Source organism: Amphichorda felina, assembly GCF_050947745.1.
Source record: "Amphichorda felina strain 45539 chromosome Unknown scaffold_1, whole genome shotgun sequence".
In the NCBI taxonomy this organism is placed as follows: Eukaryota; Fungi; Ascomycota; class Sordariomycetes; order Hypocreales; family Bionectriaceae; genus Amphichorda; species Amphichorda felina.
The window spans coordinates 3,692,394-3,719,583 of record NW_028145049.1 but is presented as its reverse complement, the minus strand read 5'-3'; the positions used below and the strand labels follow the sequence as shown (position 1 = coordinate 3,719,583).

Below are 27,190 nucleotides of genomic sequence, written 5' to 3'. Positions count from 1 at the left end.
GGCCTTGATACTAAATCCCCGGGTTCTCCTCATGTTGTCCTCACATTCTTCGTCCCGTATATAGTACAGGGCAACTCGAGTCTTCTCACCTGCTTCCATACACCACACACAGAAACACCACGGTCCACCATGTCATCCCTCAGACGGGCCCTCTCCAAGCTCAGGTCGAAGGACTCAACATCCCCCAACCCTGAGCCAGCTATCAAGTCACCGCCCAAGGGCGGCCCCGAGGCGCCGCCGAAGCCGGAGATGTCCAAAGACCCGCCCCGCTTCGTCATCATCGGCGCAGGCTCTCGCGGGACCAACTACGCTGAAGCAACCAACATCGCCAGCAACGGCGTCATCACAGCCATCGTCGAGCCCATCGAGTCCAAGAGGAACAGGCTGGGAAGGGCACAAGTCTGGGGCGACGATGGCCCCAAAGAGGGGCAGTCATTTGCCGATTGGAAGGAGTTCCTCCAGTACGAGCTTGATAGGAGGCAGCGGGAGGCGGCCGGGGAGGAGGGTGTGCCGCCCGGTGTCGACGGTGCTTTCATCTGCGTCATGGATGAGATGCATCGTGAAGTAGTCGTTGGGCTGGCCCCGCTGAATCTGCACATCATGTGCGAGAAGCCCCTGGCTTGCTCCTTGGAGGGCTGCCTTGAGATGTACCGGGCCATCAAGGCCCAGAGCTCGTCCAAAGTCTTCTCAGTCGGCCATGTGCTGAGGTACAGCCCCCACAACATGATGCTGCGCAAGTTGCTCGTCGAGGACAAGGTCATTGGAGACATCAACAGTGTTATTCACACGGAGCCCGTGGGCTGGTGGCACTACACGCATTCCTATGTCAGGGGCAACTGGAGGAACTCGGAGACGACAGGACCGTCTCTTCTCACCAAGAGCTGCCACGACATTGACCTGCTTCTCTGGTTCCTGTGCTCCCCTGAAAAGGCGGGACAAGGGGAGCCTCACCTGCCATCCACCATCTCCTCTACCGGTGGTCTGCAGTATTTCAAGAAGAGCCGCAAGCCTGCCGCAGCCGGAACAGCGACCAACTGCTTCAAGTGCCCCCTCGGCGACGAGGGCTGCAAGTACTCGTCGAAGAACGTGTACCTGAATGACAAGTTTAGGGGTCTCGGTGCCGGCAACTCCCGCTGGCCTGTCAACATTGTTGTCCACGACATTGAGGACTATGGCACCCGTGACGAGCAGGTGAAGGCGTTGACCAAGGCTTTGGAGGAGGACTACGACGAGTCCACACCCGCGGACGAAGTTTCCTCGCGCAACTGGTTTGGCCGCTGCGTCTTCGAGTCGGACAACAACGTCTGCGACGACGAGTTTGTCACCATCACATGGTCCGAATCCGGCGACAAGCCAGCCAAGCGCGTCGCGTTCCACATGGTCGCGCAGACGGTGCTGCAGTGCGACCGCTACGCCAACTTCTACGGGGAGCACGGCGAGATTTACGCCGACTCCAAGACCATCACCGTCAACAACTTTGCAACCAAGGAGACGCGGTCGTACAGCCCAAAGATTGAGCATGTCGGTCACGGCGGCGGCGACATTGGGCTGACGAGGCAGTTCGTCCTCGCGTGCGACAAGGTCAAGAACCACGCCTGGGAGGCAGAGCGGGCGCAGAACGAGATTCTTGGGTGCACGCCTGAGGAGGTCCTCCGGACGCACGCCATGGTTTTTGCAGCCGAGGAGGCTAGGCTGGGCAATAAGGTGGTGGATTGGGAGGAGTATTGGGATAGGGAGGTCGTCAAGAAGACGGAGGTTTGAGAAGCGTAGCGTGCTTTTTGTTTCATTTCATCATCTACATCAGAGAATCTAATGCTGAGAGACAGGTTTAGTCGCTAAATTCATCATGATATCAAACGCTACTTTCCACCAACACTGCCATGCTGTGCTCCAAACGCCCAGACACCAAGATTCCTCTCGTCCCCCCCCCCCCCCCCCCCCCCCCCCTTCTCCGGGAGCCCAACTCTAACGCCCTCATCCTATCTCAGCCCTGTTGCTCGACATACCCAAGGGGTTGATGGTCTGCAGCTCGCTCGCCTGCTGCAGCGGCGGCGGCGGAGGTGACACAGCCGGCCCGTGATGCCACGCCGCACCGCCGTGCGCCTCCGGCTGCGGTGGGTTGTAACCGGGCCCCTGCTGATACTGCTGCCCCTGCGATTGTCCCGGGAACGGCTGGTACGGACCGCCCTGCTGCGGAGGGTAGCCCTGCGAGTGGCCGCTGTAGGCGCTCATGCGCGGGTCATACTGCTGCTGCTGCTGCTGCTGCTGCTGCTGGGGAGGGTACCCGGGGGGCACGCCAGAAGGGTAGAAGGTGGTGGCGCCACCGGGGGACGAAGATGGCGCCGGCCCCCCGGGATGCGACATGGCCGGCTGGGAGGGCGGCGATGATGATGATGATGTGCTAGGCTGCTTGTTGCTCCTCCGGTGGCGCAGGAGGAGGAAGGCGGCGAGGCCGACGAGACCGAGGGCGGCGACACCCCCGACTGTGCCGCCTGCGATGGCGCCGACGTTGTTGCTGCTGCCGCCGCCGCTGGAGGCGTCGTCGGAGCCACCGCAGTCGTCCTCGGAGGCGCCTGGGGTTGCAGAGCAGACGAAGGAGGTGCCGGTTGCCGTTGTTGTAGCCTCGTCGTCGGTGGAGGAGGAGGACTCATCAGAGGTGGCCGTTGTGGTTATGGCGCCGTCGGAGGGGGGCCACTGGTCGAAGAGGGTGCCTGTTCCTGTGCTGGCGGCGCACTCGAGGTACGAGTACGTCGTATCGTCGTCGTCGTCGCCACTGGAGCCGGTGGTGGAGAAAAGCCATGTATAGCACGAGGGGAGGCGGGTTCCGGTGCTGATCACATGTGTGCGTGTAAGTGAGTGGGTGGGGGATCAAGGCGAGGGAAGTGTCTTGTGTAGGGGGGAGAGTCAGTCCATTCTGCTTACCAGCATAGGGTGTGGTAGTCGGAAGGGCTATCGCATTTGCCGTCTTTCGAAGCATTGTAGTCCAGACAGTGGGTTACTATAACCTCGCACGTCGGATTCTTGTCGCAGCATCCGATGTAGTCGTCCGAGTAGGTGCAAGTTGCGCCCGGCTGGAGACAGGTGTAGGCGACTTGATATTATTGCATCGCCAGTCAGTCTCCGCTTGCGGGTTTCAAGTGGCCTGCCCGCATCATGGGGAGCGTCTCACCTCCATCCGAAGACACGTAGCCGCAGGTCTTGTTGTCAATGGTATTCTCGGCCTGGCGAGGGAGCAGCTCCATGCGCCCAAAGAGGGCCTTGGGGGCCTGGGTTGGCAGCGGGGACCATCCCCTGGCGAGCTGGGCGTCGAGTTCGGCTGGGCTGGTCTCGCGGGGGGGCCAGGCTGCTGTGGCGGGTGAGCACAGGGCCAGGAGAAGCACGAGGGGGTGCCGCATCTTGCTCTGTAACATCGTCGTCTCGATTCTCAAAGATGATGAGGCAGAGATGAAGGAGAAATCAACCATCGGAGAAGGTGAAGGTGTTGAGCTGGAGTAGCAGCTTAATCACAGGTCCAGCAGCTGAGGCACTGCCAGCAGTGATCTGCAAGGCAGATAGACTATCGGGTGGCGGCGTCTCCTCATTCGCGTGGGCGTGCTTGGCATGACGATAATACCGTGGCAAGCTGAATGTCTATCCATGGATGTGGCTGGGAGGCTCGCCCAGCTAAGCAGAACGCCTTGTAGGCAGCCAGGTACAATTCTCAGCCGCTTGATGGCGTGGTCTCAGCTCACTGGGATACCACACAGTAGTACTCCGTACACCTCTTGATATCAACATAATTGTCGCGTGTAAGGAGTATTCGTACAGATATACTCCGTATTCTGTGTGCTATTCATTCAAATCCCCACTACCATCTGCCATTGGTGGATGCCCGATCCCCAGCCGACTCAATTGCCAAATCGGGTAATTCGGTCATGGTGTAAGAGACCAGAGCAAAACATGGTGGGAGAACGATGCGAGATTCTTACTCGGCCCAATAACTAATATTCCCCGTGAGCTAGTCTGCTCTATTTACCCAGCAACAGAATTTGCCTTCCCAAGCCCTCACATTAGTACTTTTGGCGAGCCTCGTCTCAATCGTATACAGGTACTAGTATACAGGTATACAAGGTTTGGAAAAAGGTAGACATCCCCCCCCTACAACACGTACACAGGCCACTATCCCATACAGTCCTATGTATCCCAGGCAGACGCAGGAAATTCGGGCATGTCCAGGGGCGCCCCCTGCGTGGACAGCTTCCGTATGGCCTCGCAGTCGCTCTGCGAGTCGACCAGCCCGCGCCGCCGCAGAAAGTCCAGCATGACGAGCCCCGAGTTGGGCTTCCAGAGACCGTCCCTCAGCGACTGCTTGATCTTGTCCACGGGGTACTGGTAGAAGTCCATGCCCGTCTCGTGCGGCCGCGGCGTCTGCTGGGCGTCGAGGCGAAGATCGAAGCAGAAGCGCACCCCGGGCTCGATGTGGCCCTCCTCGGCCTTGCCCGCCTTCGCGTCTCGCTTGGTGCAGTAGTAGATGGTCTGGAAGCCCTCGATGGTGCCCACGGGCTTGGAGTCCCTCGTCCGGCGCATGACGGGACCCCTGGCGCCCTCGCACTCGTACCCGGCCTCCTCGCTGGCTTCGCGGTCCAGCGTCACCCAGGGGTCCCTCTCGTCCTCGGGGTCCATCCCGCCGGCTACGATCTGGTCGTAGCAGTTGCCGTAGGCCTTCTTGGTGCTCTTGCGGTACGAGACCCATATCATGTCAACGGCCTCGTTCCCGTTCCCGTCCCTCTTCACGGTGTACGTGTTCATGTGGACGCCCGACGTGAGGATGCCGAGGATGCCCCTGATGGGCGAGGGGGCCTTGACGCCCTCCATCTCGGGGCGGCAGGTCAGGAGAGGGGTGTAGTCCGGCAGCGCTCCCTTGCCCAGGTCGTACTTGTGCTTCGTCCTGAGCCACGGCTCGAGGCCGTTCTTGAACCCGGGGCAGTCCTTGTTCTGCTCGCAAAAGGTCACCAGCGCCTCGTTGCACGCCTCGACCGACTTGTCGCCCGGGATCAACCGGATGAGCTTCCTCTCGGCGTCCCGCTGGAAGAGGCTCGCGTCCCACGTGGCGGCCCGGGCAAAGTCATCCGGGATGTACCCAACCACGTCGTCGTGGTGGAGGAGGAGGAACTTCCACCCAGACTCCAGCTCGTGCACGGGGAGGTTGTTCCACCCGTCGACCACATCCTTGAGCGACCTGGCCGTCGTCGCTGTCGTTGTCGCCCCGGCCGGATGCGACAGGCGGCCGTTGTGGAAGACGCCAAACTCCGATACCAGCTTGTGCCTTGCGGCGTCCTGGACCTGGACGACTCGGGTTGTTGATGTCATTGTTTGTATCTGTGCAGATGCTAGCACTCCTCCCTCGGGCATGGGAAGGCTGGACCAGAGTCTTTATATTTCGCCGACCATCGGCTCCCACTATCCCAGCGGCGGGCTCTCAAGACGCAGGGCCCAAGACGCAGGCTCCCAGACGCAGACTCCCCCCTCGGGATAGAGTTGACAGATGAGTCCCAACAGAGTCCACAAGTGTTCCAACGGAGTCCTGTCCTGTGTTGACACGGCGCCCTCGTGATTCCACGTGGCAGTCACAACGTGGAAGGCAAACCGCAAAACGCAGCGAGCGGTGAGGGACTCAAGTGCTTTCTCGTGGAGCTCAACGAGGGACGGCACGTATGCAGGCGGCCATGGCCCGTCACGACGTGCACCCGTCACGACGCACCGCCGAGTCGGAGCCCCAGGGGAGGGCCTGGAAGGGAGGGAAGGGCTTCAGGACCGGTGTAACAGCTGCGGCAGCGTGGCCAAGGTTGGGCCCTGGGGCCAGCGACTTGGCATTGCCACACACGCAGCAAGATAGGCGAAGCGCGAACGGGCAACAGGGAGGCGAGCGACAGCGAGACAGCGAGACAGCGAGACGGCGAAACAGCGAACCCCTCCCAAGGCTCGGTGAAATGGGATTTGATGCAATTATTGATTGTCCGGGTTGGTTAGCGGCCCTTCGGCGCGGAGGAGTGGTGGCTATTTGAGTGCGCTTTGCATGCCTGTTGCCGCCCATGTGCATGCATCCAACGACAAGGTCAAGACGTGCATCCGTCATCATGCAGTGTCCCCCATGGCCCGTGTATATTGCTTTTTCCAACGTGTCGTCGCCCTCCCTTACCCGTGGGGCCTTGCCGTAATGCTGCCGTACTACGACTACTATTCGTACAAAGTACGAGCACCACTATTCGTGCCATCGTCACTCTTCGCCGTCGCGAGTCCGTCCGTCCTCGTGTGTCGCTTGCTGCTGTCACCGCCCATTCCTACCGCGTGCTTCCTTCTTCCCTCGGCCTGGCCTTTGCCTTTGCCTTTGCCTTTTCCTTTACCTTTGCCTCTGCCTCTGCCTCTGCCTTTGCCTCTTGCCCGGGTCAGTCCCGTGCCCATGACGATGCTGTGCTGTTGGAGCTCCGCCGCCTCGTCTGTGAGAAGGGGCTGGGGAAGATGCTGTGGTCCGGCTCCTCGACCGGCGTCGTCGACGATGCGTCCTCGGGGCTCCAGGCCGCCATGCAGGGCCTGCATACCACCTCGAAGGGCTCCGGGCTGAGGCGATACGTGGGCGTCGTGCATGTTCGCGAGCAGGCGTCAAAGTCGATGGCCACCTCGCCCATCTTGCACCCGCAGTCCTCGCACACCTTTTCGGCAACGATCCGATGGCACATGTCGCAGGATGGTGGCCTCACGCCGCATCAAGTGGCGGGGGTTCAGCGCATATAGTTCTTCCCGAGTAGTACTATTGTCCAGCCCCGGTGTGTTGATCGTCGTTATTGCGGCTGCTGCTGCTGCTGCTTCTCCTGCTGCTGCCGTTGCATTTGACGAGGACGATGGTGATGATAACTGCTCCTCTTGAAGAAGGTCCTGCATCTCTCCGTCCACCTTCCGGCTTCATCGGCATGGCGCAAGCCCTTTTTATACCGATGCCCTCGCGTTGCACCTTGGGAATTTTGCCTACGCCCGGCCCTAGGGCTGTTTCCTTGTTCTAGACCGAAGCATACGACCTAGGCACAAACAAGCAGCGTTCAACGTTTCATAACGGCTTATAGGGTTTGTACCACGTATCTGCGAATTGACCGTGACTGTTCCATGACGACACACTCTCAACAGAAAAACATCGGGGTTCGATCAAAATGACAGGTTGCCGCCAGGTAGTCTGTGGCACCAGTGACAATAAACTCAAACGCGGTCCCAGGCGTGCAACTTACCTATGTGCTAGCCTCCCCCTTCCGCCATGTCGGAAGGTTGGAAGGGATGAGGACCATGGAGAGCTTGCCGCTTCGATATCAACAAATCCCTTGCCAGAGATAATGATGCCTCCTTATCCCGCATGCCATTGAGCGGCCAATTTCATCGCTGGCTGTGACTCGCAGAACCCACGACTTTCCCGCCCAGCCTCAGCCGTTAGGTTTACGGCCGACGGATTCGCAATCCACCATCAAAACGGCAACAGAACGGCCCCAAAACGGCGCATAAAGGAGGGCAGGATAAGCTCCGGCCAGCAGCGTTGAGGCTTGCCACAACGCTCTCCAACTGGTGTGCCCCAGTGCTGGGGCCAGCAATCAGAGGCCGGATCGTCCCAATCACACCAGGCACACAGTGACACTGACAGGTGCCCTGCGATGCCATGGGTTCTAGTGTCGAGGCAAATCAGGTTGCAGCGTTGTGATGTGAGGCTGAGGGAAGATGCATCGGAGGATCCTTGCCGCGGTGACTGCGGGAACGCAAACCGGGGAAACGCAGGGAGGGAGCAGGCTGCATCGAACACACCCACCTCCATCATCGCGAACGGGTAACCTGGGCGCAGGTGTGTCGCAATGGCATCGGGTGTCCCAAGGGGAAGGGCAAGCCGAGTATACGGAGCACTAGGTACTACTACCACTCTCAACATGCGTACGTGTGGTGTGCGTGTTCTCGGGCTGTTTGAGTTTGACGGCTCGTGCTGGGCGCGACCCTCAGTGGCCTGATCTCCTGGCTGCTCCGTGGGCCCCCATGGGCCCCATTCGGTTGTTGAGAGAGGTCCCAGAGTTCTGGCCTCCGAAACCTCGATTCCGCCCCCGCGGCGTTTGAACTCAAGTTGCAGCATTCCTGCGAGATCCCATAGCTGGCACGTCTCTGCCACTTCTGGGCCACACCTCCGCCACCGGTGAGCGGGGAACATGTGCCGGTGCAGCTCGACAAGGCCAACAGCAGCAGGACCCTGGGAGGTTCGTTTGGGCTAGAGGGTCCCCCGCAACGCTTGTTGCATGAGCATGATGAGATGACTGTCGATGACTCGTCGCACAATCGCCCTTGGGTGCCAATCACGGCCTGTGATACCCTGGACATGCTTTGTGGTTGTTTGATCGCTCGTCGATCGTACTGGCTAGGCAGACAGACAAACCTCCTCCGGGGGTAACCCTAGGAACTATGCTTCAAAGCGGCATGATATGATGCCGATTGATAGACCGGTCTTGCCACGATTGCATCGAAAGGCGGTTCAAGTTGTGTATAGAGTCGAGAGGTCGGAGTCTAGGAAGCCTAGCAGGTAGGAAGTGGTAAAAAAAAAAAGAAGATGAATTCATCAGCCTTCCAACCAACTTGTACGATTGCTAATACTATTCTACCTCTCCTCATGTATTCCTCAATCTACTCCGTATTTACTTCATGGGTAGTTCCTCGACTTTCTAATTAGCCATTCACGTATTTGATTAGTTATTCTCAATATATTCCATCATATGTTATTCTCTTATTAACACAAGGCAGCAGTTAGTGAGTCTTGGTTATTTTTTCCCCACCGCTTTGGATGGCCACAACGAGGATGCCGAATTGGGACCATACCATTGGTCAAGGCCCGATTACGTAACGAGTGCCAGTCGAGCCGGCGACAACCTCACTTGATGATCCCAGCTGCAACCGACTAGCATCCTCAATTGACGACGCCAGCACCGCCAATATGTTCGCCGCACGACAGAGGGCGAGCTGCCTTGCTCGTCAATTGCAGCGGACCTCGCGAACCTACGCATCCGACGCCCACCACAAGGCCCACGAGGTCAACGAGTCCTTTGGGGTATGAACAGAAAGCCCTCGCCCTCGACCTCGCCCTCGCCCCCGGCGACGAACCGCCTCCAGCTGAGCATACTGACGGGTTTTCTCTGCAGAAAGGATCCATCGTAACCGTGGCCATCTTCTTCAGCGGCGTCCTGGTCTACCAGCTCGCCCCCCGGGAGGGCCAGTCCTCCGCCATCACCAACCTGATCAACAAGTGGACGTCCAAGCCCGAGGACTGGGAGGAGATCAACACCGCCCACGCCCTGGCGGCCAAGCAGGCCGGCTTCGACCGAAACCTCTTCGAGAACGTCACCCCCACGAACCGATGGGTCGACGTCGCATACCCCGAGTAGGCCCTCTCCTCTCAAACCCTTGCCGCAGCGCGGCCAAGCTAACTCTTGCGTGATGCAGGGCTCTCCAGTCTCACTGCGCGCGCAACATCCGCGCTGGCCACATCGGAAACATTGACGAGATTGTCGAGCACTACAGGCAACAGCACCTGAAGGAGGAGGACCGCAAGGCCAAGAAGCTGGCGGCCGGCAACTAGGAAGGGTTGTTGTATATTTACACGTTGGGGACCCGTTAGAGAACTTTCGTCAAAATCTACTACCTCCGTCAAGGAGGGTGTTTCGTTTGTTACGCAGACTTCTAACATGCCCACCTACTGTGAGATGCGTTTTTGGGGTTACCTTACTGCCTTGGGCGCAGCCACGTTGCCTCGTGACGGCTGCCTGCACATTGGTAGGGTGGTTTGCCGCCCAAGCTGGGTGAACTTGCCTCGAGGCACACTCGATGCACACTCGATGCACACTCAATGCCATATGGAGGCCTCCTTCTAGATTTAGTGGACAGTTAAACTGTTACTGGTTCTGGAACCCCTCTGCCGCCGATTTTTATGCCCAACCTGTGCAGGCAAGCACGACACTGAGACAAGGAGGACAAAAAAAAAGCATTCATCTAGCTTTCGACGATTGCTTCTCACAACAAACCTAAGCCGCTTAGCAGCACAGAGGACAAACTTAGACCGTATCATCTGCCATTTACATTCCCTAAAAAAACCCTTTGCTTCTCAAATCAGGTCTCATTTTCGGCAGAGCCAATCTTGAATTAGATACCGGAGTGGCGGGTGCTTTGTCATGGCAGCGGTCAACGAATACGACGACGCGTACCTAGGTAACAACACTGACGAGGAGCCCAACCTGGAGGGCGGCGGCCTGGAGGATGACTCCCCCAGCTCGGTGGAAATCAGCGACCGCTACACGGATGACGACAGTGACGCCGACGTGGAGGACAATAGTGACACCAGCACGGAGGGCGGCAAGGACGTCACCACAGAGATCGCTATTGATGCAAACGCGGAGGATGCCATTATTCAGACCACGGGGGATGCCATTGACGCCGATGCGGAGGATGCCACCAGTGGCAACCGCCAGAATCAAGGTCATGGACAGAATCAAGATCATGGACAGAACCAAGGTGACGACGACGGCCAGGATCAAGGCGATGCATCCACGTTACAAGGCAAAGGTATATCTTACTTCAGCCTCCTCCCCCAGCATTAGACTAACAAGACATTCAGAGGTCAGATTCACGGAACCCATTGAGACGGAGCACGTGTATTGGTCCAATGTGCCGCTCGCACTCGAGGATAGGGAGAGTATCCGGTGGCACTTTGTAGAGGAGGTTCCCGGCCATGTAGGCTTCAGGCCAAGGCGCGGAGGTGAGATGATAACTTCCAGCCTATGCACTTGGCTTGCACTTGGAAACAAGTGTTCGCTACAGTGGAAACACCTGGGCTATGCTGACATCAACGGGACTATAGGGCAAAGGCCTGTGAGCCTCCTGAGGAATCCTGCCTCACTGCCATACAGGCTTTCAGGGATCGCGTCGGGCATTAGGTCCATGATGGCCGAGATTCAATATTCAACGGCCCCCCGGCCCCCAAGACTAGCGAGTACAGATTCTCAGCTCGCAAGGCCAGAGAGTACGGCTCCCCAAGTCCCCAGGCCGGCGAGTACGGCTCCCCAGACATCTAGCCAAGCGCCAGTGGTCCCCCAGGCGTCTGGAGAAGCGACCAGTAATGACCCTTCAGGCGACACGACTAGTAATGACTCTTCAGCCAACCCGGCTAGCAATGTCCCCTCGGCCGGTCCTCCTGCTCCCGCGCTGCCTCAGAATGAGGACGCCATCTCTATCCGTAACACGGGTGATAAGCGCGGACTCGGAGTGTTCTCCAACCATGATTTCCCGAACAAGCATGTTGTGATATTCGAGACGCCGGTCCTCACTACCATAAGCATCAGTATTGGGCGGCGAAAATTCAATAGTGTTGCAAAGGAATGGCTGAAACTCAGCCAGGCTAAGAAGGTAGAACTCCAAGAGAGCTTCCGCAAGCTGAGAGGCATCTCAATCGACCCTCCCTTTTCCCGGTCTGACCAGAAACGGCTGAAGAAATTCGTGGCCGAATACGCCTTTCGAGAAATGATACCGACTGACAGAGCCTACATCTTCAAGCTGGCGTGCCACATCAACCACGCCTGCGCCGATTGCGCCAACTGCACTACGTGGGTGGACTCGGACGGCCCCCACAGGATATCCGTGAAGCTTCGGAAACCTGTGCGCGCTGGTGATGAGCTTTTTATCCATTATGGAAAGCCTCTGCGATACCAGTGCGCCGTCTGCCGCTCGTCAAGGTCCCGCCGGGTCTTGGCTGTCGTTGGGCGTGCGGCTTCGAACTTGGGGATATTGGTGAGACGTGAGGATAGCCAGACCATCTGACGATAGGATCCACATTGCTGCGCATTAGGATCTTACCAGACCCAGGCGCCGTATTCAAAGGAGGCCTTGAGGGGCAGTGCAAGGAATGTATATATAGCCAGCGAAAGCGTCATAATAGCTTGTGAATTTGCAAAGCGGACAATGCTTGTTTATTGTACTATCATGGTACCCATTGTCATCAGCATTTGATAGTGGCCTCCAATGCCAGTCTACCAAACCAAGTCCTTTTCGCCAGTAAAAGTCCGTGAATGCAGAAACCACCCCAAGACCGCAACCTTCTTTACTTGAGAGGAATGAACCGAGAAGAGTGCGTAGCACCGATACCGGGACGGCCGTGCTTGACAGGCTTGCTAGATGGGGGGTCAGCAATTGATTCCGACGCGTTGGAACCGCTGCAATGTTCCGGTGACTGAACGTACTATGAGATAGAGAACTCGGCCAGGTAGTGGCCAACCATCTCAGGCCGGATCTCGACCTGGTTGAACTCCTTGCCGGAGTAGATGGCAATGACGCTGCCAATCATCTCGGGGACAACAATCATGTCACGGAGATGGGTCTTGACGGGGTCGGGCTTCTCGTTGGGCTTGGCCTCCTGCTTGGCCTTGCGGAGCTTCTTGATGAGGCCCATGGGGCGGCGCTTCAGGCCACGGTTGATTCTGCGGCGGGCACGGGCGTGGACGACATCGCGGAGCTGGTCGGAGCTGAGGTCCAGGAGGCTGCAGCACATCATCAATCAGCACAAGAGTTCTTCTCTATTCGATGGGTGGTGGTGGTGGTGGTGGTGGTAGTTTCGATGACCGCAAGTTGTTGGGGGCATATGGGACATGTGGGTGTTGTCGTCGTCTTCAGTCGTCGACGCAGGGCGGGAGGACATACTTGTCAAGGTCGATTCCGCGGTAGGAAAACTTGCGGAAGGCTCTGCGCTTCTTGAGCTCGGCGGCGGCCTCAGCGTCCTGGTGGTTATGCAATGTCAGCCCGTCTATCCATTCCAACAATTCATCTCCCGCTCGCCATCGTCATCGGGCGAGAAGAACAAGGGCAGATCGCATCGAGAAGACGTCGGGAGAGAGCAATCGGGAGTTCCAACGTACGTATTCGTCAGCCATGATCGCGGTGTTGATTTCGCAGGTTGTCGACTGGCGAAAGTGTGGCCGTGATGGAGTCGTTCGTTTGGTAGGGCAGTTGAACACGGGCCTGCTGGGTATGGTCTGCCTTGACGAATTGGGCCAAATTTTCCCACCGTAGGGTTTCTGTGCCCTTCACCCCTCCTGTCACCTGACCACACCTCTTTGCCTTTGTGGTCTCGAAATTTTGGCCCAAGCGGGGCTGTTGGGCTAAGGGGGCTTACCTAAGGGCCAGCGGCTTGGCGTTTCCACAAAAGTTGTGCCAGCACGCCGTTTTGCACTTTGCGCCTGTTGTGCCGTGTACCCACCCGCCAAGCACCACCGCCAAGATGCCCAGACTCCCAGAAGGGTCGCGGTTGGAGACCGGGCTCAATTCCAAGGCGCCAAGTTTGGTCGAATTTGGTCCTACGGCCACGCACACACTGTTGGCAGTGGGCCGCTCTCGGACAAGCCGCAGCCCAGGATGGCCTGGCATGGCGCGACACCCGACAGGCATTCCGTCTGCCGCAGTGATCTCCTTTATTACCCGCTGCAAGCTGGCCTGCAACATGACCAAGGTACGGGAACGCCCCAAGCACCACAGGACGGTCCTTGGTATTGCTTGGTATCGCGATACCGGCCAAGAGCCCCTATGGCCTGGACCGGTCAGCTGGTACAGGTTGGATGGTGCCAATGTGCTGCTAGACCAGCTCCAGCGGTGAGGACGACCCTTTGCTTCGCGTCGGCCTAATTCACTCTCCTTGGCACGCGGTGGTTAGATTCGCCAAGCCTTGTCAAGAGACCTCAGCGGGCTCAGCAGACGGGGGTTTGGAACACCAACGACCATAATAATGTCCTGGTGCTGCCTCTTCCCGCTACGGCGTGGCATCGTCTATTTTCCTCGTCCTCGCCCTCTTTTGTCCCTCCTGTCTCATCCTGCTGCTCCCTCGCTCACTTTGCCCCTGCTGTGTCGTGTGCCGAACCTCTCGCCGTGCGACAGGTCCCTGAGCCGGCACTTTTCAAACCCGGACAACGTGCCTAGGTAGAACTGCCGTTCGAGCCACTGCAGGCTTGCAGCCGCCCCAGACTTACTATCGGCTCCTCGGGCGCCGTGGTGGAGGTGATCGGCGATCGTGGCACGACACGGCGGATTTTCGAGTCTCCAAAGTCTCCGACTCGCATTCCACCCCTTGCTTTCTGGGAGTGACCGTGGCCTTCCTGTTGATCACTCCGCAGGGTCTGGTGCTCGGGGCGACACACAATGTCCTCCTCACCAGGGCCATCTTCGACGGTCCCGTCATCGGATCTAGCCGGTGCCACGGGCTCGGGCTCGGTCTCGGCCTCGCCGGGAACCCAGACTTCAACTTCGGCGCCGATGACCACGACCAGCCCTGATGGCCCAAAGCCCTTCCCGCCCATGACAACGCAATGGAGCACGCCGCTGAGCTGCACGTGGACCTACGACATTAGCCAGCAGTATGATCCGGGCACGTCTGGACCCATTGCCTACCTGGACCTCGAGCCAATCTCCGATGCGAGCACCCTCACCTGCTACCCCGATGGCATGTTCTTCGAAGGAAGGACTGGGACCTTCAGTCCGGCTACCTGCCCCAACGGCTGGACGACCGTATCGGTCCGTCGAAACACAAACGAGGCCAAGTCGGTGGCGACCAACACGGCTGTGTGCTGCTCCTTGTATGTTAGACGAGAGAGTGCCTGTGAAAGATGCCGCTGCTAACACATTAACTCAGTGAATATTCTCTAGACGGCCACTATTGCAAACGCGAAATACCGACTGCACTAGCCGTCCCCATCATCTACAACACGACCTCGGGCGGCTCATATGACATCCTGACGGGCGAGACCAGTACTCTCATCAGCGCCACGCTGGCGGTATACGCTATTAGTGCGCTCTTCCGAGAGGAAGATAAGGAGATCCTAGGTCTGACGTCCGAGGAGGAGATTCGAAACGAGGTCGAGGGCCATCCAGGGCTGTCACTCGGTGCCCGCATTGGTATCGGCATCGGCGCAACCATCGGAGGGCTGATCCTTATCGGCCTCAGTCTATGGCTACTTTGTCGGAAACACAAATGCAAGAGACCGGGGAGGCAAGGAGACGCGACTTCCGTGGTCGACGCCAGGCTACGGGGCTCTTCTGGGGAGCTACCGCCTCTGGCATACGAATTCAGCGAGAGGAGCAGCCCCGTGGATGACGTTGGTGGCGTGCGCGAACACGATGGCGAGATTCAGGTGCTCAAGGCCCAGAAGGTTGCCATCCAGCGCCGCATCGAAGAGCTGGAGAGGGTTGAAACAACCGACGATACTCGGCAGGGGTGAGGAGAATCGTGGTTTGCTGGATGCATGATATCTGGGTTTTCACAGCGGAGTCCATCTTACATGATACCATTTTTCTGTTTTTTTGTTTGGAATTTTTTTTTATACATCATTTTGCATTGGAGCGCGGTCAAGGGGTTTGAGTTGGGACAAGAGGACATAGACAAGGATCTGGTTTCAACGAGCAACCGGAACGAATGATGACTATTTTTCTTCACCACTCATGTCTATTTACGACCCGTTATGCGGGAAAGCTTTCAGATGGACGAGAACACGGAGAGACTGGAGAGGGCAGTGCCGGGCCACTCGAACATGGTGTTGGACTCGCAGGACGAGCCGAGCCCTTGGTTGTCCACCCAAGCCGGCTCCCAGTAGAACAGGCCGACGCCGCCGCTCACGCTCGACACGACGTCGGCGACGCTCTGGATATACGAGACCTGCCCGTCCGGGGAGAAGGGGATGTCGGCGACGTCGCCGGGGAAGGGGTACGCGGGCGACGGGCACGAGGTGGGCCAGTTGGTCTCGACGACGAGCAGCTCCTTGCCCCAGGTGCTGGCCATGTTGCCCAGCGACGTCTTGAGGTTGGCAAGGGTGGCGTCCTCGTTGTAGAAGGGGTAGAAGCTCACGCCCATCATGTCGAAGTCGTCGAGGGCAAGGGAGCCCTGGTCCAGCACGGTGCTGTAGAACCACTCCTGGACAGACCAGTCCCAGCCGTTGTCGAGGTGCAGCATGATCTTGGGTGCGGGGCTCAGGCTCGAGTCCCTGACGCCGGCGCAACCGGAGTGCAGCAGGGTGGCAATGTTGGCCGGGTTGTCGTAGTGGCCAACGGGCCAGAGGAGGCCACCTCGGATCTCGTTGCCGACTGAGATGATGGTCGGGTTGATGCCCTCGGCGGCCAGGGCGTTGGACACGTCCAGCGTGTAGTTGTACAGCTGCCAAGACAGGTTCTCGACGTCAGTGGGCCAGGCCGAGGGGATGTCCTGGTTGGCCGGGTCGGCCCAGGTGTCACTGAGGTGGAGGTCGATGTAGATGTCGAGGCCCACCGCCTGCGCACGCTTGGCGATCTCGATGTTGTAGTCGAGGCTGTAGTCGCCGTTGGACGGGTTCACCCAGACGCGCTGGCGGACCGTGTTGACGCCGGAGTCGGCGAGTATCCGCTCGAGGGGTTGAGCTTCACCCGAGGCCGTCGTGTAAGTGATCCCAGCAGCCTCCTCGACGAGGACGGAGGACCAGTCGGCGCCGACATACTGGAGGGCGGTGGAGGCCGTAGCCAGGGACAAGATGGCAAGGTTCAGGCTAGTCTTCATCTTGAATACCGGAGCTGTAGTGGTCGATAATCCTAGTCCTTGGTCGAAGAGACGGTCCAGCCATCTTAAGTAGTAGTGCCGGGCGAGAACCTCATGAACGCCGTTACCTCTTCCATCCAATTGATGGAATCAGTGCTGCTTCCCATAGTTACGTGGTAGAAGTGCGGTTTCATGCACAATGGCTAATGGTTTCAAGATCGGGACGGTGGAGCTTCTGCCTCCGAAATAGAAATTCCTCCATACAGGTTGGAACTCGTCCCCCGCACTTAATGCATATCACGATCGGGGATATGACGAGCCTATAAGCGATCAAATAAGGATCCGAGAGGCAGGAGATGGCTGCCTCCAACAAGGAGCTGCGCTGTCAGCTGCGCCGGATCGATAAGATCATCGGCAGACAGCCCCCCGGGTTAATAACAGTCTGACTGCCGCGCAATGCGTTGGGGTTGCCAGGACAAGGGTCTGAGCAATTGGGAACGTCCTTTTAAACATCCGTGCTCCATAAGCAGGTACGGATACGGATACCAGTAGTAATATTATGCTCATATATGCCGCAGGGATTGATTTCTTTGTGGTTTGCCCACGACTCGTGATTCTCTCGTGCCGCCCAATGTTCTGCGCGGCTCCCCCAGACCGCTTGGGTGTACAAGTATTACCATGTGAATTTGTGCTGATGTTTCCCGGGAATTGCTGCTGTAATCGTGGGGCCATGGTTATTTGTACGAGTATTCATCCATCCGAGCAGTTGGGTATTACTCGTAATATTGGTCTCACCCGAACTGGCTGTACGATCCTTTGGTTCCCTGTCCGGTACTCGTACGTACGAACTCGCATCCGTCCTTCGTAGTGTATAAATACCTAGCAGAATCATGGCCGCATGGCGTCTGAGACATGTCTGATCCCAAGAGTGGGATAATTACTCGTACGAGTACGGAGCAATAAGAGTTGTAATACGGAGTAGTAGTAGTGCTAGTACTAGTGAATATTTTAAATACTACTATAACCACGTTAATATTGCCGGCAATAATACGCACATTTATACTGAATAGGAACATTAGCAAGTTGTCAATGTCGTTACTATAACCATGTAAATATCATCATAATAGGCGCCCCATTATAATGCATACGGTCCGAATAGAGACCCGTCGCAGCCCGAACGGAGATTCATCGTATCCCAGATAGAGACTCATCGTACCCGTACCCCGAATAGAGATTTGTCACGCTCCAAGTATAGATTCGGCACACGTCGAGTTTTAGTTTTACTCCAATTAGTACGTCACGGGTCGAGAACTGCCCTGCTGGTATCGACCTCGGGTTAACGTGTAACCCCCTTCTGGCAAATCGCCTCTTTTGGTAACTGCGTGCCGTTCCAGCGGTTAGTCCTCCAGCTTTAGCGCTACCACTGACGTGTTGGCCAAACTCAATTGCTGGCCCCCAGGTCGTGGGGGTCAGCTACCCTAAGGCGAGGTGCTACCGTGTAGTCGTAGGCTATCCTCAACAATGTCAACAATCTGCCAATGGCCAACGAAGCAGCGGAACTATCCGGACAAAGTAATACCGTACTCCTGCTCGTACGGTCGTGCCGGAACCAACACACCGCATTCTTGGCTGGGCGTGGCTGGTGGTTGCCATTCAACGCTGAGATGCTGTGTCAGATGGCTGGGTCTTAGGTACGAGTACTGCCCCAACTGAATCTGCTGGCGTGTGTCTCCTTGTGAGCGGTTGGGCTAGTGGTCGGAATAGGGCGGCTAGCGCCGAGCGGTACGCAACGAGTGCGGAGACGGCTGGATCAATCTCGTCGGGACGAGTGGAGTGGAGAGCTCATGAAGCTTTGAAGCCTTTCAGCTGTTTCCAAATCAGACGACAAAGTTTGTGCTCTCGCAATCGGTTTTGAGCCTGAGAGCGTCATTGCTGAGGTTGTAGACACCCAATTCAAGCCAGGTCTCTCACCACAGAGCCACTGACCCCCAACCCCTGCCAGGGACCCAGGGGAACTCCCGGGGTCAGGGGTTGGTGCTCGGCAGAAGTGCGGGTCCCAAATACTCGCTGTCTGCTGCAGGCTCCCAGATAAAAACAAGTATCTGGTACTCTCACCGCTGCTCACCGCTGGCTCTGGTTGAAGACCACTGCTGATCGACCCCGCCAACCGAGCCCACAACCACCAGAAATCCATCACAACCTGGAGACCTCCTCTTCCTCACCTCTGCTTTCAACCTCCGTTGTCACTTGCAACTTCCTCTCCGACTTCTCCTCGACGAGTCTCGTGGACAATCATCCAATATGAAGGGCGAGGTGTGTTTTTGTCCCTTCCCCTCTGCGCTCCCGAGCTGCTTCCCAGACCACGGCCCCGTTGGACCTCTGGCGGCATCCCCCCCCTGATCTCCCCAATTGGCATCGCACCAGAGATATCACCACTGACGCGCCACCTCCACAGATTGTTCACCTCCACATCGGCCAGGCTGGCACCCAGCTGGGTAACTCTGCCTGGGAGCTGTATGCAGACCTCTGATAGCATCACGTTGCACTCTACTGACCCAACCATCACAGCTACCTCCTGGAGCATGGCCTTGGCGCCGACGGTCGTCCCGACCCCAACCTCAAGGACATTGGTGATCCCGGTTCCTTCGAGACCTTCTTCACCGAGACCAGCGGTGGCAAGCATGTCCCTCGGTCGCTCTTCATCGATCTCGACCCCTCTCCCATCGATGAGATCCGCACCAGCTCCTACCGCTCTCTCTTCCACCCGGAGATGCTGATTAGCGGCAAGGAGGATGCTGCCAACAACTACGCCCGTGGTCACTACACCATTGGCAAGGAGATGGTTGACAATGTCATGGACCGCATCCGTCGCGTTGCCGGTGAGTTACCCGCCGCTCCCCGGCAATTGGGCGGTATCTTCAACTTGTTGGGATGGTGCAGCTAATGTGGGGCGCCGTCGATGTAGACAACTGCCACTCCCTCCAGGGCTTCCTCATCTTCCACTCTTTCGGTGGCGGTACCGGCTCTGGCTTCGGTGCTCTCGTCCTGGAGCGCCTCTCCACCGAGTACGGCAAGAAGACCAAGCTCGAGTTCTCCGTCTACCCTGCTCCCCGCGTCTCCACCGCCGTCGTGGAGCCCTACAACGCCGTTCTGTCGACGCACAGCACCATTGAGAACTCGGACTGCACCTTCCTTGTCGACAACGAGGCTGTCTATGACATCTGCCGCCGCAACCTCGACATCCCCCGTCCCTCCTTTGACCACCTGAACCGCCTGATTGCCCAGGTCGTCAGCTCCATCACCTCGTCTCTGCGCTTCGACGGTGCTCTCAACGTCGACCTGAACGAGTTCCAGACCAACCTGGTCCCCTACCCCCGTATCCACTACCCCCTCATCAGCTATGCCCCCGTTGTCTCTGCCGCCAAGAGCCAGCACGAGAGCTTCAAGGTCCACGACATCACCTTCCAGTGTATGTATCACTAGTACCCCGGTTTGCACAACGTAGGACACTGACAGTATGCAGGCTTCGAGCCTAACAACCAGATGGTCGTTTGCGATCCCCGCAACGGCAAGTACATGGCTGTTGCTCTCCTGTACCGTGGTGACGTTGTTCCTCGCGACTGCAACTCTGCTATCGCTGCTCTCAAGGCCAAGTCTTCGTTCAACCTGGTCGAGTGGTGCCCCACGGGTTTCAAGCTCGGCATCAACTACCAGAAGCCCGTGGCTGTCCCCGCCTCCGCCGAGGATGGTGGCCTCGCCTCCGTCGAGCGATCCGTGTCCATGCTTTCCAACACCACTGCCATCGCCGAGGCCTGGTCGCGACTCGACCACAAGTTCGACCTCATGCACAGCAAGCGTGCCTTCGTGCACTGGTATGTCGGTGAGGGTATGGAGGAGGGTGAATTCACCGAGGCCCGCGAGGATCTTGCTGCCCTCGAGAAGGATTACGAGGAGGTTGCTGCCGACAGCTTCGAGGCCGAGGAGGAGGCCGAGTACTAAGCTGGTACGCCCGCAAGTCCCTAGTGACCCCCCCACCCGAATACCCCCTTCCCCCCCCCTCCCTTTCGATTCCTTGAGAGCGGCGAAAACTTTGATATTTTTTGTCCAAGGGCGATGAGATGTCTACATGTACAGAGAAGCGTCGTGGAGATTGGTTTGCCCAATGTCTCCTGTCTGCTTAGGAGGCGGACAGGGAGGCAGTGGTAGATTCCCTTTGTTGCTGCCCATAAAATGAGAATTTAGCCCCAGGTTACCCCTTCAGTAGGAAATGAGCTTCGGAGCCAAGTCTAATAGACCAGACTGTCCCCTACACCATATATGAGTTGATTTCCCTTCGAAGCAAGCAGGTACACATCAATGTCGATATCCTTTTTTCCTCCTTCCATACACATGTGACAATATGGGGACCGGACGCGATGCTGGCTCGTAAGGGCTGATATGACAGATGGCTTACATGAAAATTAATGGGTGCTCTTGTGTGCGTGTGTACCGGGTTTAGATTATGTACCGCTCATTTCTTCGTCTTCCTCCATTCGGCTGCCCTACGTGACCCTCTGTCCACAGGCTTTCCCTTCTTGCCCTTCCCCTTCTTTCCAAACTTGAGATCCTTGGGACGCCCATTGTTGGCGCTGGCCCTGGTACCCTCGAAGACGATCTGCTGGGGCGTCTTCAAGCTTTCGTGGGGATCGGCTCCGGCAGCCGGCGCGCCACGATTGGGCGCGTCCCTGCCAGAAGCCCTGCGCCGCTCCAAAGCTGCACCGCCACGGCCCAGTAGTTTGGCCGCACGGCCAGCCTGGGACTTCTCCTCCGGCGTGGCCTTGTACTTGTACTTGGTGTTCTTTGCGGCGCCCTTGGTGTCGGCGAGCCTCCCCCTCTCCCGCTCCTGGGCGAGGGCCGTCTTGCGGGGGTCCTTGGCGCGGGCTACGCGGAGCGCGCGGGGGAGCATGGGGGGGAACTTCTTGCCGTCCAGGAGCATGGCCGATTCGACGCTGTTGGCATCCTAAGCGCTTGTTAGCATGGAGGAAGGGCTGGGGGCTTGGGTAAATCATGTTTTACGTACGTAGAACTGCACGTAGGCGAAGCCCTTGCCTACGCGAGTGTGGGGATCGCGGACGACGCGGACGTTCTCAACCTTGCCCTGCGTGGAGAATGTCCTCCAGAGGCCCTCCTCGACGTCCGAAGGGACCTTGTTCCGCTTCTTCTTGACTGTCTCTCCGTCTTCGGTATCGTTGAGGACGGACTCGTCATCGACGAAGCCCAGGTTGCCGACAAAGATGCACCGGCGGTGGTCTGTCGGCGAGGGGTGAGAAACACTGTCCAGCCTCATGTGCCTTCCCAGCGCCTCGGTTCCGTTCAGCTTGGAAATGGATTTCCGGGCTGCCGCGACGGTAGAGTAGACAACGTAGGCATTTGCTGATTTCGTCGTGGCCTCCATGAGCTGCCTGGTGATGTAGGCAGCCCTCTTGGGCATGGAGCCCGTAGAGAAGGCAACGGACCGGAAGCGGATGGACTCGATCTTCTCCCCGGCCTCGGCGTCAAGGGCAGAAGCCAAGTGGCTTAGCAGTGTCTTCTTGGCCGATTTTGATGAGATGGCCTCCGAGGAAGCATTGGCAACGAAGACGGTCCGATCGGCCTTCTCCAGCTCGGACTTCTTGGCGTCCTTGCTCAGCGATTCATGCTGGGGGATCTTCTCGTCGTCGTCGTCGACATCTGCGGCCTCTGGAGCGTCGCTCTTGTGGCGTTTCTCTGCAGGCTCGAAGTCATCGTCCTTGGTCAGCTTGGAGAGGTACTTGTCTTCGAGGTCCTCATTGTCGTTCTTTCTCTTTCGCTTCCGCTCACGCTTCGACGGCTCCTCTATTTGAGGTGTCTCGGGCTCATCTGCCTCCTCGCTGGTTCCTTCGACGTCATCGCCATCGTCTTCGTTGCCATCGTCTTCTCCGTCGTAGTCTAGCTCCTCGCTGGCCTCGGAGAGCTCTTCGTCGTCGTCACCAGCATCCTCGTCATCATCCTCGCTCTCTTGTTGAGGAGCCTGCTTCTTTTGATCTTTCCGCGGCTTCTCCTCAACGAGCGTAGAGTATCGCGACTTGGGGGGGGCCTTGACCGGTCCCAGCTGCGAGGGGTGTTAGCTCAGCTCCTGGTGAACCGTTTGGGCCGTGTACTTACACTGGCGGAGAAGAGAGCGTTGAGGGTGGGGTCGATGGCTGCAGTAGAGGCGCCCAGCTGGGTGGTCCTTTTGCGATAAATTAGTACCCCTGGACAAAAGCAACAGGTGAATTGGAACCCGACTCACTTTTTCCCCATGGTCCGTGAAATTCCTGAGTCGCAGGACGCTTGCAATGCTGGAAAGTAGGATTTGGAGAAGGCGGCAGGAAAAGTTGGAGGGCCGAAATATGCCAAAATTTTGGCGGTGGACGTCTGTCTCGCGCATTCCTGGTCACCGGAACAATGCGTCATTGGTCTGCTGGGCGTTTGGTGCCGCGGCTTGCCGATCCACAGCCCCCCATCAGTGGCATTCTGCCAGCCCTCACCGCCCTGCCCCCATCATAGCCCACTTGCGCTCTCCTGCACTGGCAGGTCAAGTGCGGTCAAGTGGCAGTGGCAGGGTGGTATTAGCGAGCAGCACCGCAGCGCAAATCGGCATCTTGTTCCTCGTGCCCATCTGCCCTCTGCTCTGGCTCCGTCACCTTCTCCCACCTCCAATTCCTCCCACCACCGCTTCCCCTAAGCGACACTGCAGGTCTTTTCCCTGCTTTTCCCTCAAGTTCCATCGCTCAAAAAGTTCATAGCTACGCGCTGTGCACCTTGCTACTTCTCTCTCCTCGCTCCCCGAACTTTGCCCTGGTGCGATCGACGGTTGCGCGAGCTCCTGCGAGCGCGGTGCCCGACGACCACGCCCACCCCCAACAACACACTCTGCGCCTGCTTCGGCCATCGAAACCCCCTGTAGCACCTCTACGGTGCGGTTGATTTTTTGCAATGGCGGCGACTGCTACCGCGCCGCCCGTCATGTCCCCCTCTGGGGCCGACGTGGTCGACCACGAGGACAGCAACATTTCCAGCCCACTGAGCGAGGTGGACGACAAGGACGGCAACGACGACGACATCAATATGCATCTGAATGGCGAAGATGAGCATGATTCTAGCATGACTGCCGACGGCCAGGTGGATACAAACCAGGACGGGCTGGATTCCGACAGCGATTTATCGGACGCCCGGTCCGTCGCCCACTCCGACGCCAACGACACGGAGGCCGAGACGGAGCGGCTCTACGACACCCCCCAGCATCAAAGGCAACGGGACGTCGTCGTCGACCAGTACAACGACGGCCAAGTCTTCGAGCACACTCCTAGCAAGCTCCGCAGAACTGCCGTGGCCCACGGGGGCCATGATCGGGCCGATGACGAATCAATACTGGAGGATGCGGCTTCGGAAGTCTCTGATGGGAGCGTCGCCCCCGAGTCCCCCAGCAAAGTCGCTACTACCAAGGACACAAGTGTCGATGATGACCACCAGCATGATTCCCAGGACAGAAAGCGAAAGCGGTCACTCGCGACCGATAATTCCGAGTCGGAACAACCGCTTCGAAAGCGGACGGGTTCTGTTGTGGCTGCTGAAGTCGAGACCGATCAAGAACTCGCAACAAAAGAAGAGACTCTCGCAGTGCCCAAAGAGCTCGGCGGCAATCTACCCGTGGCTGATGGTGAAGAGACCTCCCCCGTGGACCAGTACGCCTCGGCCGAGGAGATTCCCATCGAGCGCGAGACGCGGGCGACCAAGAAGCTTACTCGTAATGGCTCCAAGCGCAAGGGCAGTGGGGATGTCGACGAAGCCACCCCTGCCGAAGCTCAAGAGGAGGGGCACGAGAATGAAGTCGAGGACGAGCAGGAACAGAAGCGTGAGACAATCGAGGTTGAGGCTGAGGAGGAAGCCGAGGCCGAGGCCGATGCTGCTGCAAAGAGCGCAGAAGAGGGTAAGTTCTCCTTAGTAAGGAAGGTACAGCAGCAAGCTGACCATATACCAGCTGAGAGGAAGCAAGCGGCCTTCAGAGACTGGTCTCGGATAGAGGAAATGTTTGGAGTATTTAGGGACAGGTACGTGGTTGATTTGATGACCTCCGTGGCTCCGGACGCGTCTAACCACACCATAGACTGTACAAAGATCGCCTCCAGCGTCTGGAAGAAGAAGAACAGTCGCTCTTGGCCGACGAGCCCACACACCGCGAGTACCTCAACATGAAACAATGCCTCGACGATCGGTTGAACCGAAAGCTCCGAGGGATTGACAAAGAAAAGGAGTACCGCATGAGGGCTACCGAACGACGATTCGTGTCCATCCGATCACAAATCTGGAGCCAGTTTTCCCAGGCCATACGCGAGAAACGGGAGTCTGTTTTGGCCGCGCTCGATCGGGAGTGGTATGACGTCCAGACTGCTAGACGACACGCACACAGCATAGGAGACTGCGGGCTCGTGTTTCCCAAAGATCCTGCGCAGCGTGTCAAGAATGCAGTTGCGTACAACACAGAGGTGTCCACCTTGGCGGGCATTGCCAAGTACGAGGGCTTCCCCGCAGGCCCCGAGATCAACGGAGCTTCAGCCTCTGAGCTCAACGATGATTTAAGTGCCATAGAGGTAAGCAAGGCCCCCATGAACAGGCTCTTCTGGATTGATCTAATACAATTGTGAACAGCAGTCGCGCCGCACCAGGCAACGCCCAAGTTTTCAACCCCGAGAAGAGTACCAGCCACCCTCATTCAATCGCCTCGGACCAGCCGGCGAGCAATTCCTCAAAGAGACACCGTGGGCAAATCCGAACCATTCATCACACAAGGCAATCCTACAGCAGTTGAACCCTAGTCACATTGATGGGAGGGCGGAACAGGCCGCCATGTCTGGGCGGGCAGCTCAGCCAGCACAAGCCAACTCCGCAACAGCTACCGTGGACGGTCCCATCTCACAGCAACGATCACCGGCACCGTCAAGCCGACCTTCAGAATCGCCGGAGCTGACTCGGACGGCACTAAGGCCCACGAACCCGATGAAGCGGACGGCATTGCCGAATCCCACCCGCGAGTCAAGAACGGCCGCCGCATGAGCGCGATGGATGGAGACTCTGACTGGCTATATCGGGTGGGTTGTTTCTGCTTTCGGATTTTGTGATACCCAAGAACAATGGAAAGGTCATGATGGCATTACAGCCGTAGGAGCATGCGCAAGGCGCAGCATAGAATTTGGGGCGAGACGCAATCCTCTGAGGTTTTCTCGACGGCGCAATTGTGTTTCTTTTTGGGGTTTAAGGAGCAATGAGTAACAGGAGTGATCCAGGGGTTCGGACTTTACATGTCGCATTGGTTATTATTGTACATTTCTTTTGGCTGCTCGGAATACTTGTGGCACGAGGGTGGCTCAGCACCCGTACTGTACATGAACGTCGTGGACGAAGCGGCGTATCGGTCGAGTAGATCCTTCAAAGGACATCTTGACCATGACTCTTCAGATCATCCTCCCGTGACTGCTGTTTGACCCGTTGTAGTTTGACTGTGTGGAGAGTGGGTACGAAGGTGATGTAACGTGATTTATTTGGAGGCTGCAGGCGCTCGGGGGGTATCGGGTACTTTGACATCTTCGAAGTCGTCCTGGCCGACCTTGCTCAGGGTGTAGGCGTCTATTCTCTATATAAGCATGTGCCGATCCGGGGGGAGGGGGAGAATGTCGGTGGTAGTTGGACCTACAGATTCCTGCAACCACAGCAGTCAAACCAAGCCCTGTGACGGCGTTCTTGACCAGATACGGCCTCCGCGCGCGGATAAGAGCCTGGCCCTGGCGGTGCCGGCGGTCGTAGTATGTGGACTGAGAGTTACTGCGCAGAGAAGGGTAGATAGATCAGCGCCCCGGGTTCTTGTGGTGGCGGGTGGGAAGGGGATTGACGAACACTGCCATCTTGGCGACTGATGTGAGCTCTCGCGAAGAAGACTTAAAGAGTGCGCCTCCGGATTCGGGAAGCGAGGTAATGCGGTCGGAATCTGGAGCCGTCGGACGGAGCGGTATGTACCAATATCACGATCTTGAACCTCGTCCGAGGGTCCAAAAGCACAGGGATCTTCGCGGTTTATTCCCGGCTAAATCTGGAGTGACGTACGATCTCCGAGAATAGGTGACAGAATAATAGCAGGACTCACCAAGTGATCTGTATATTTTAGAGATCTCGTACCACAGCCATTAATCCCAAATATTCGTTGAAATAAAATCTGTATAATAATTAACTAGGTTCTATATATTTTGAATTCTTGAAAGATTCCTTCTCAAAAATTCATTCATTGGGTAGGCTGGAGATTTGCTAGAGACGACCTTGTAAATCTGCAGATATATTTATGTCACCCTTCTACGCGGCAGAAGCTGAGCTGTGCTTGCAAGGGTACCCGCGTTCAGATGGCCTCAATGTCCGAACCTTTTGACGAGCCTTCCCACGAACGTTAGAATCCAACGCCCACAATCCTTTCTCGACGCCGCCAGCGACGTGTGTATCCGACTAGATCACGCGGAACTCCAATTTATAAGCGACGGGACTATCAACATTGCGCCGACGATTGATGCGGAGCATGAAGATACTGGA

The 27,190-nt window shown here is 57.5% G+C and overlaps 13 protein-coding genes across 13 annotated transcripts; 7 read left to right on the top strand and 6 right to left on the bottom strand.

Moving 5' to 3' along the window:
• Positions 1-129: 129 nt before the first annotated feature.
• ACO1O0_001217 (Gfo/Idh/MocA family protein) lies at positions 130-1,761 on the top strand (the record flags this gene model as incomplete). The annotated part of the gene is made up of 1 exon (XM_083190707.1): positions 130-1,761. The coding sequence occupies one exon, from the start codon at positions 130-132 to the stop codon at positions 1,759-1,761; it is 1,632 nt and encodes a 543-aa protein (XP_083054566.1).
• A 213-nt stretch (positions 1,762-1,974) lies between these two features.
• Positions 1,975-3,395, bottom strand: ACO1O0_001216 (uncharacterized protein; the record flags this gene model as incomplete). The annotated part of the gene is made up of 3 exons (XM_083190706.1): positions 1,975-2,773; positions 2,923-3,091; positions 3,170-3,395. The coding sequence occupies 3 exons, from the start codon at positions 3,393-3,395 to the stop codon at positions 1,975-1,977; spliced, it is 1,194 nt and encodes a 397-aa protein (XP_083054565.1).
• A 778-nt stretch (positions 3,396-4,173) lies between these two features.
• ACO1O0_001215 (NUDIX hydrolase) lies at positions 4,174-5,349 on the bottom strand (the record flags this gene model as incomplete). Its single annotated transcript, XM_083190705.1, has 1 exon — positions 4,174-5,349. The coding sequence occupies one exon, from the start codon at positions 5,347-5,349 to the stop codon at positions 4,174-4,176; it is 1,176 nt and encodes a 391-aa protein (XP_083054564.1).
• Positions 5,350-6,116: 767 nt separating this feature from the next.
• Positions 6,117-6,771, top strand: ACO1O0_001214 (uncharacterized protein; the record flags this gene model as incomplete). The annotated part of the gene is made up of 2 exons (XM_083190704.1): positions 6,117-6,121; positions 6,231-6,771. The coding sequence occupies 2 exons, from the start codon at positions 6,117-6,119 to the stop codon at positions 6,769-6,771; spliced, it is 546 nt and encodes a 181-aa protein (XP_083054563.1).
• Positions 6,772-8,983: 2,212 nt separating this feature from the next.
• ACO1O0_001213 (uncharacterized protein) lies at positions 8,984-9,625 on the top strand (the record flags this gene model as incomplete). The annotated part of the gene is made up of 3 exons (XM_083190703.1): positions 8,984-9,097; positions 9,189-9,427; positions 9,490-9,625. The coding sequence occupies 3 exons, from the start codon at positions 8,984-8,986 to the stop codon at positions 9,623-9,625; spliced, it is 489 nt and encodes a 162-aa protein (XP_083054562.1).
• Positions 9,626-10,214: 589 nt separating this feature from the next.
• On the top strand, positions 10,215-11,856 carry ACO1O0_001212 (SET domain-containing protein; the record flags this gene model as incomplete). The annotated part of the gene is made up of 3 exons (XM_083190702.1): positions 10,215-10,605; positions 10,658-10,773; positions 11,107-11,856. The coding sequence occupies 3 exons, from the start codon at positions 10,215-10,217 to the stop codon at positions 11,854-11,856; spliced, it is 1,257 nt and encodes a 418-aa protein (XP_083054561.1).
• A 280-nt stretch (positions 11,857-12,136) lies between these two features.
• RPS15 (40S ribosomal protein uS19) lies at positions 12,137-12,962 on the bottom strand (the record flags this gene model as incomplete). The annotated part of the gene is made up of 4 exons (XM_083190701.1): positions 12,137-12,206; positions 12,276-12,572; positions 12,733-12,809; positions 12,948-12,962. The coding sequence occupies 4 exons, from the start codon at positions 12,960-12,962 to the stop codon at positions 12,137-12,139; spliced, it is 459 nt and encodes a 152-aa protein (XP_083054560.1).
• A 1,372-nt stretch (positions 12,963-14,334) lies between these two features.
• Positions 14,335-15,296, top strand: ACO1O0_001210 (uncharacterized protein; the record flags this gene model as incomplete). Its single annotated transcript, XM_083190700.1, has 2 exons — positions 14,335-14,654; positions 14,711-15,296. 2 exons carry the CDS (start codon positions 14,335-14,337, stop codon positions 15,294-15,296), a joined length of 906 nt encoding a protein of 301 aa, XP_083054559.1.
• A 254-nt stretch (positions 15,297-15,550) lies between these two features.
• Positions 15,551-16,600, bottom strand: ACO1O0_001209 (family 53 glycosyl hydrolase; the record flags this gene model as incomplete). Its single annotated transcript, XM_083190699.1, has 1 exon — positions 15,551-16,600. The coding sequence occupies one exon, from the start codon at positions 16,598-16,600 to the stop codon at positions 15,551-15,553; it is 1,050 nt and encodes a 349-aa protein (XP_083054558.1).
• Positions 16,601-18,880: 2,280 nt separating this feature from the next.
• TUB1_1 (tubulin alpha chain) lies at positions 18,881-20,578 on the top strand (the record flags this gene model as incomplete). Its single annotated transcript, XM_083190698.1, has 5 exons — positions 18,881-18,892; positions 19,035-19,093; positions 19,148-19,458; positions 19,545-20,048; positions 20,103-20,578. 5 exons carry the CDS (start codon positions 18,881-18,883, stop codon positions 20,576-20,578), a joined length of 1,362 nt encoding a protein of 453 aa, XP_083054557.1.
• A 511-nt stretch (positions 20,579-21,089) lies between these two features.
• Positions 21,090-22,879, bottom strand: NOP12 (rRNA-processing protein NOP12; the record flags this gene model as incomplete). Its single annotated transcript, XM_083190697.1, has 4 exons — positions 21,090-21,578; positions 21,639-22,688; positions 22,742-22,808; positions 22,869-22,879. The coding sequence occupies 4 exons, from the start codon at positions 22,877-22,879 to the stop codon at positions 21,090-21,092; spliced, it is 1,617 nt and encodes a 538-aa protein (XP_083054556.1).
• A 705-nt stretch (positions 22,880-23,584) lies between these two features.
• On the top strand, positions 23,585-26,089 carry ACO1O0_001206 (Sds3-like-domain-containing protein; the record flags this gene model as incomplete). The annotated part of the gene is made up of 5 exons (XM_083190696.1): positions 23,585-24,548; positions 24,600-24,669; positions 24,726-25,209; positions 25,450-25,707; positions 26,075-26,089. 5 exons carry the CDS (start codon positions 23,585-23,587, stop codon positions 26,087-26,089), a joined length of 1,791 nt encoding a protein of 596 aa, XP_083054555.1.
• Positions 26,090-26,153: 64 nt separating this feature from the next.
• ACO1O0_001205 (uncharacterized protein) lies at positions 26,154-26,517 on the bottom strand (the record flags this gene model as incomplete). The annotated part of the gene is made up of 3 exons (XM_083190695.1): positions 26,154-26,242; positions 26,310-26,437; positions 26,510-26,517. 3 exons carry the CDS (start codon positions 26,515-26,517, stop codon positions 26,154-26,156), a joined length of 225 nt encoding a protein of 74 aa, XP_083054554.1.
• Positions 26,518-27,190: the final 673 nt, after the last annotated feature.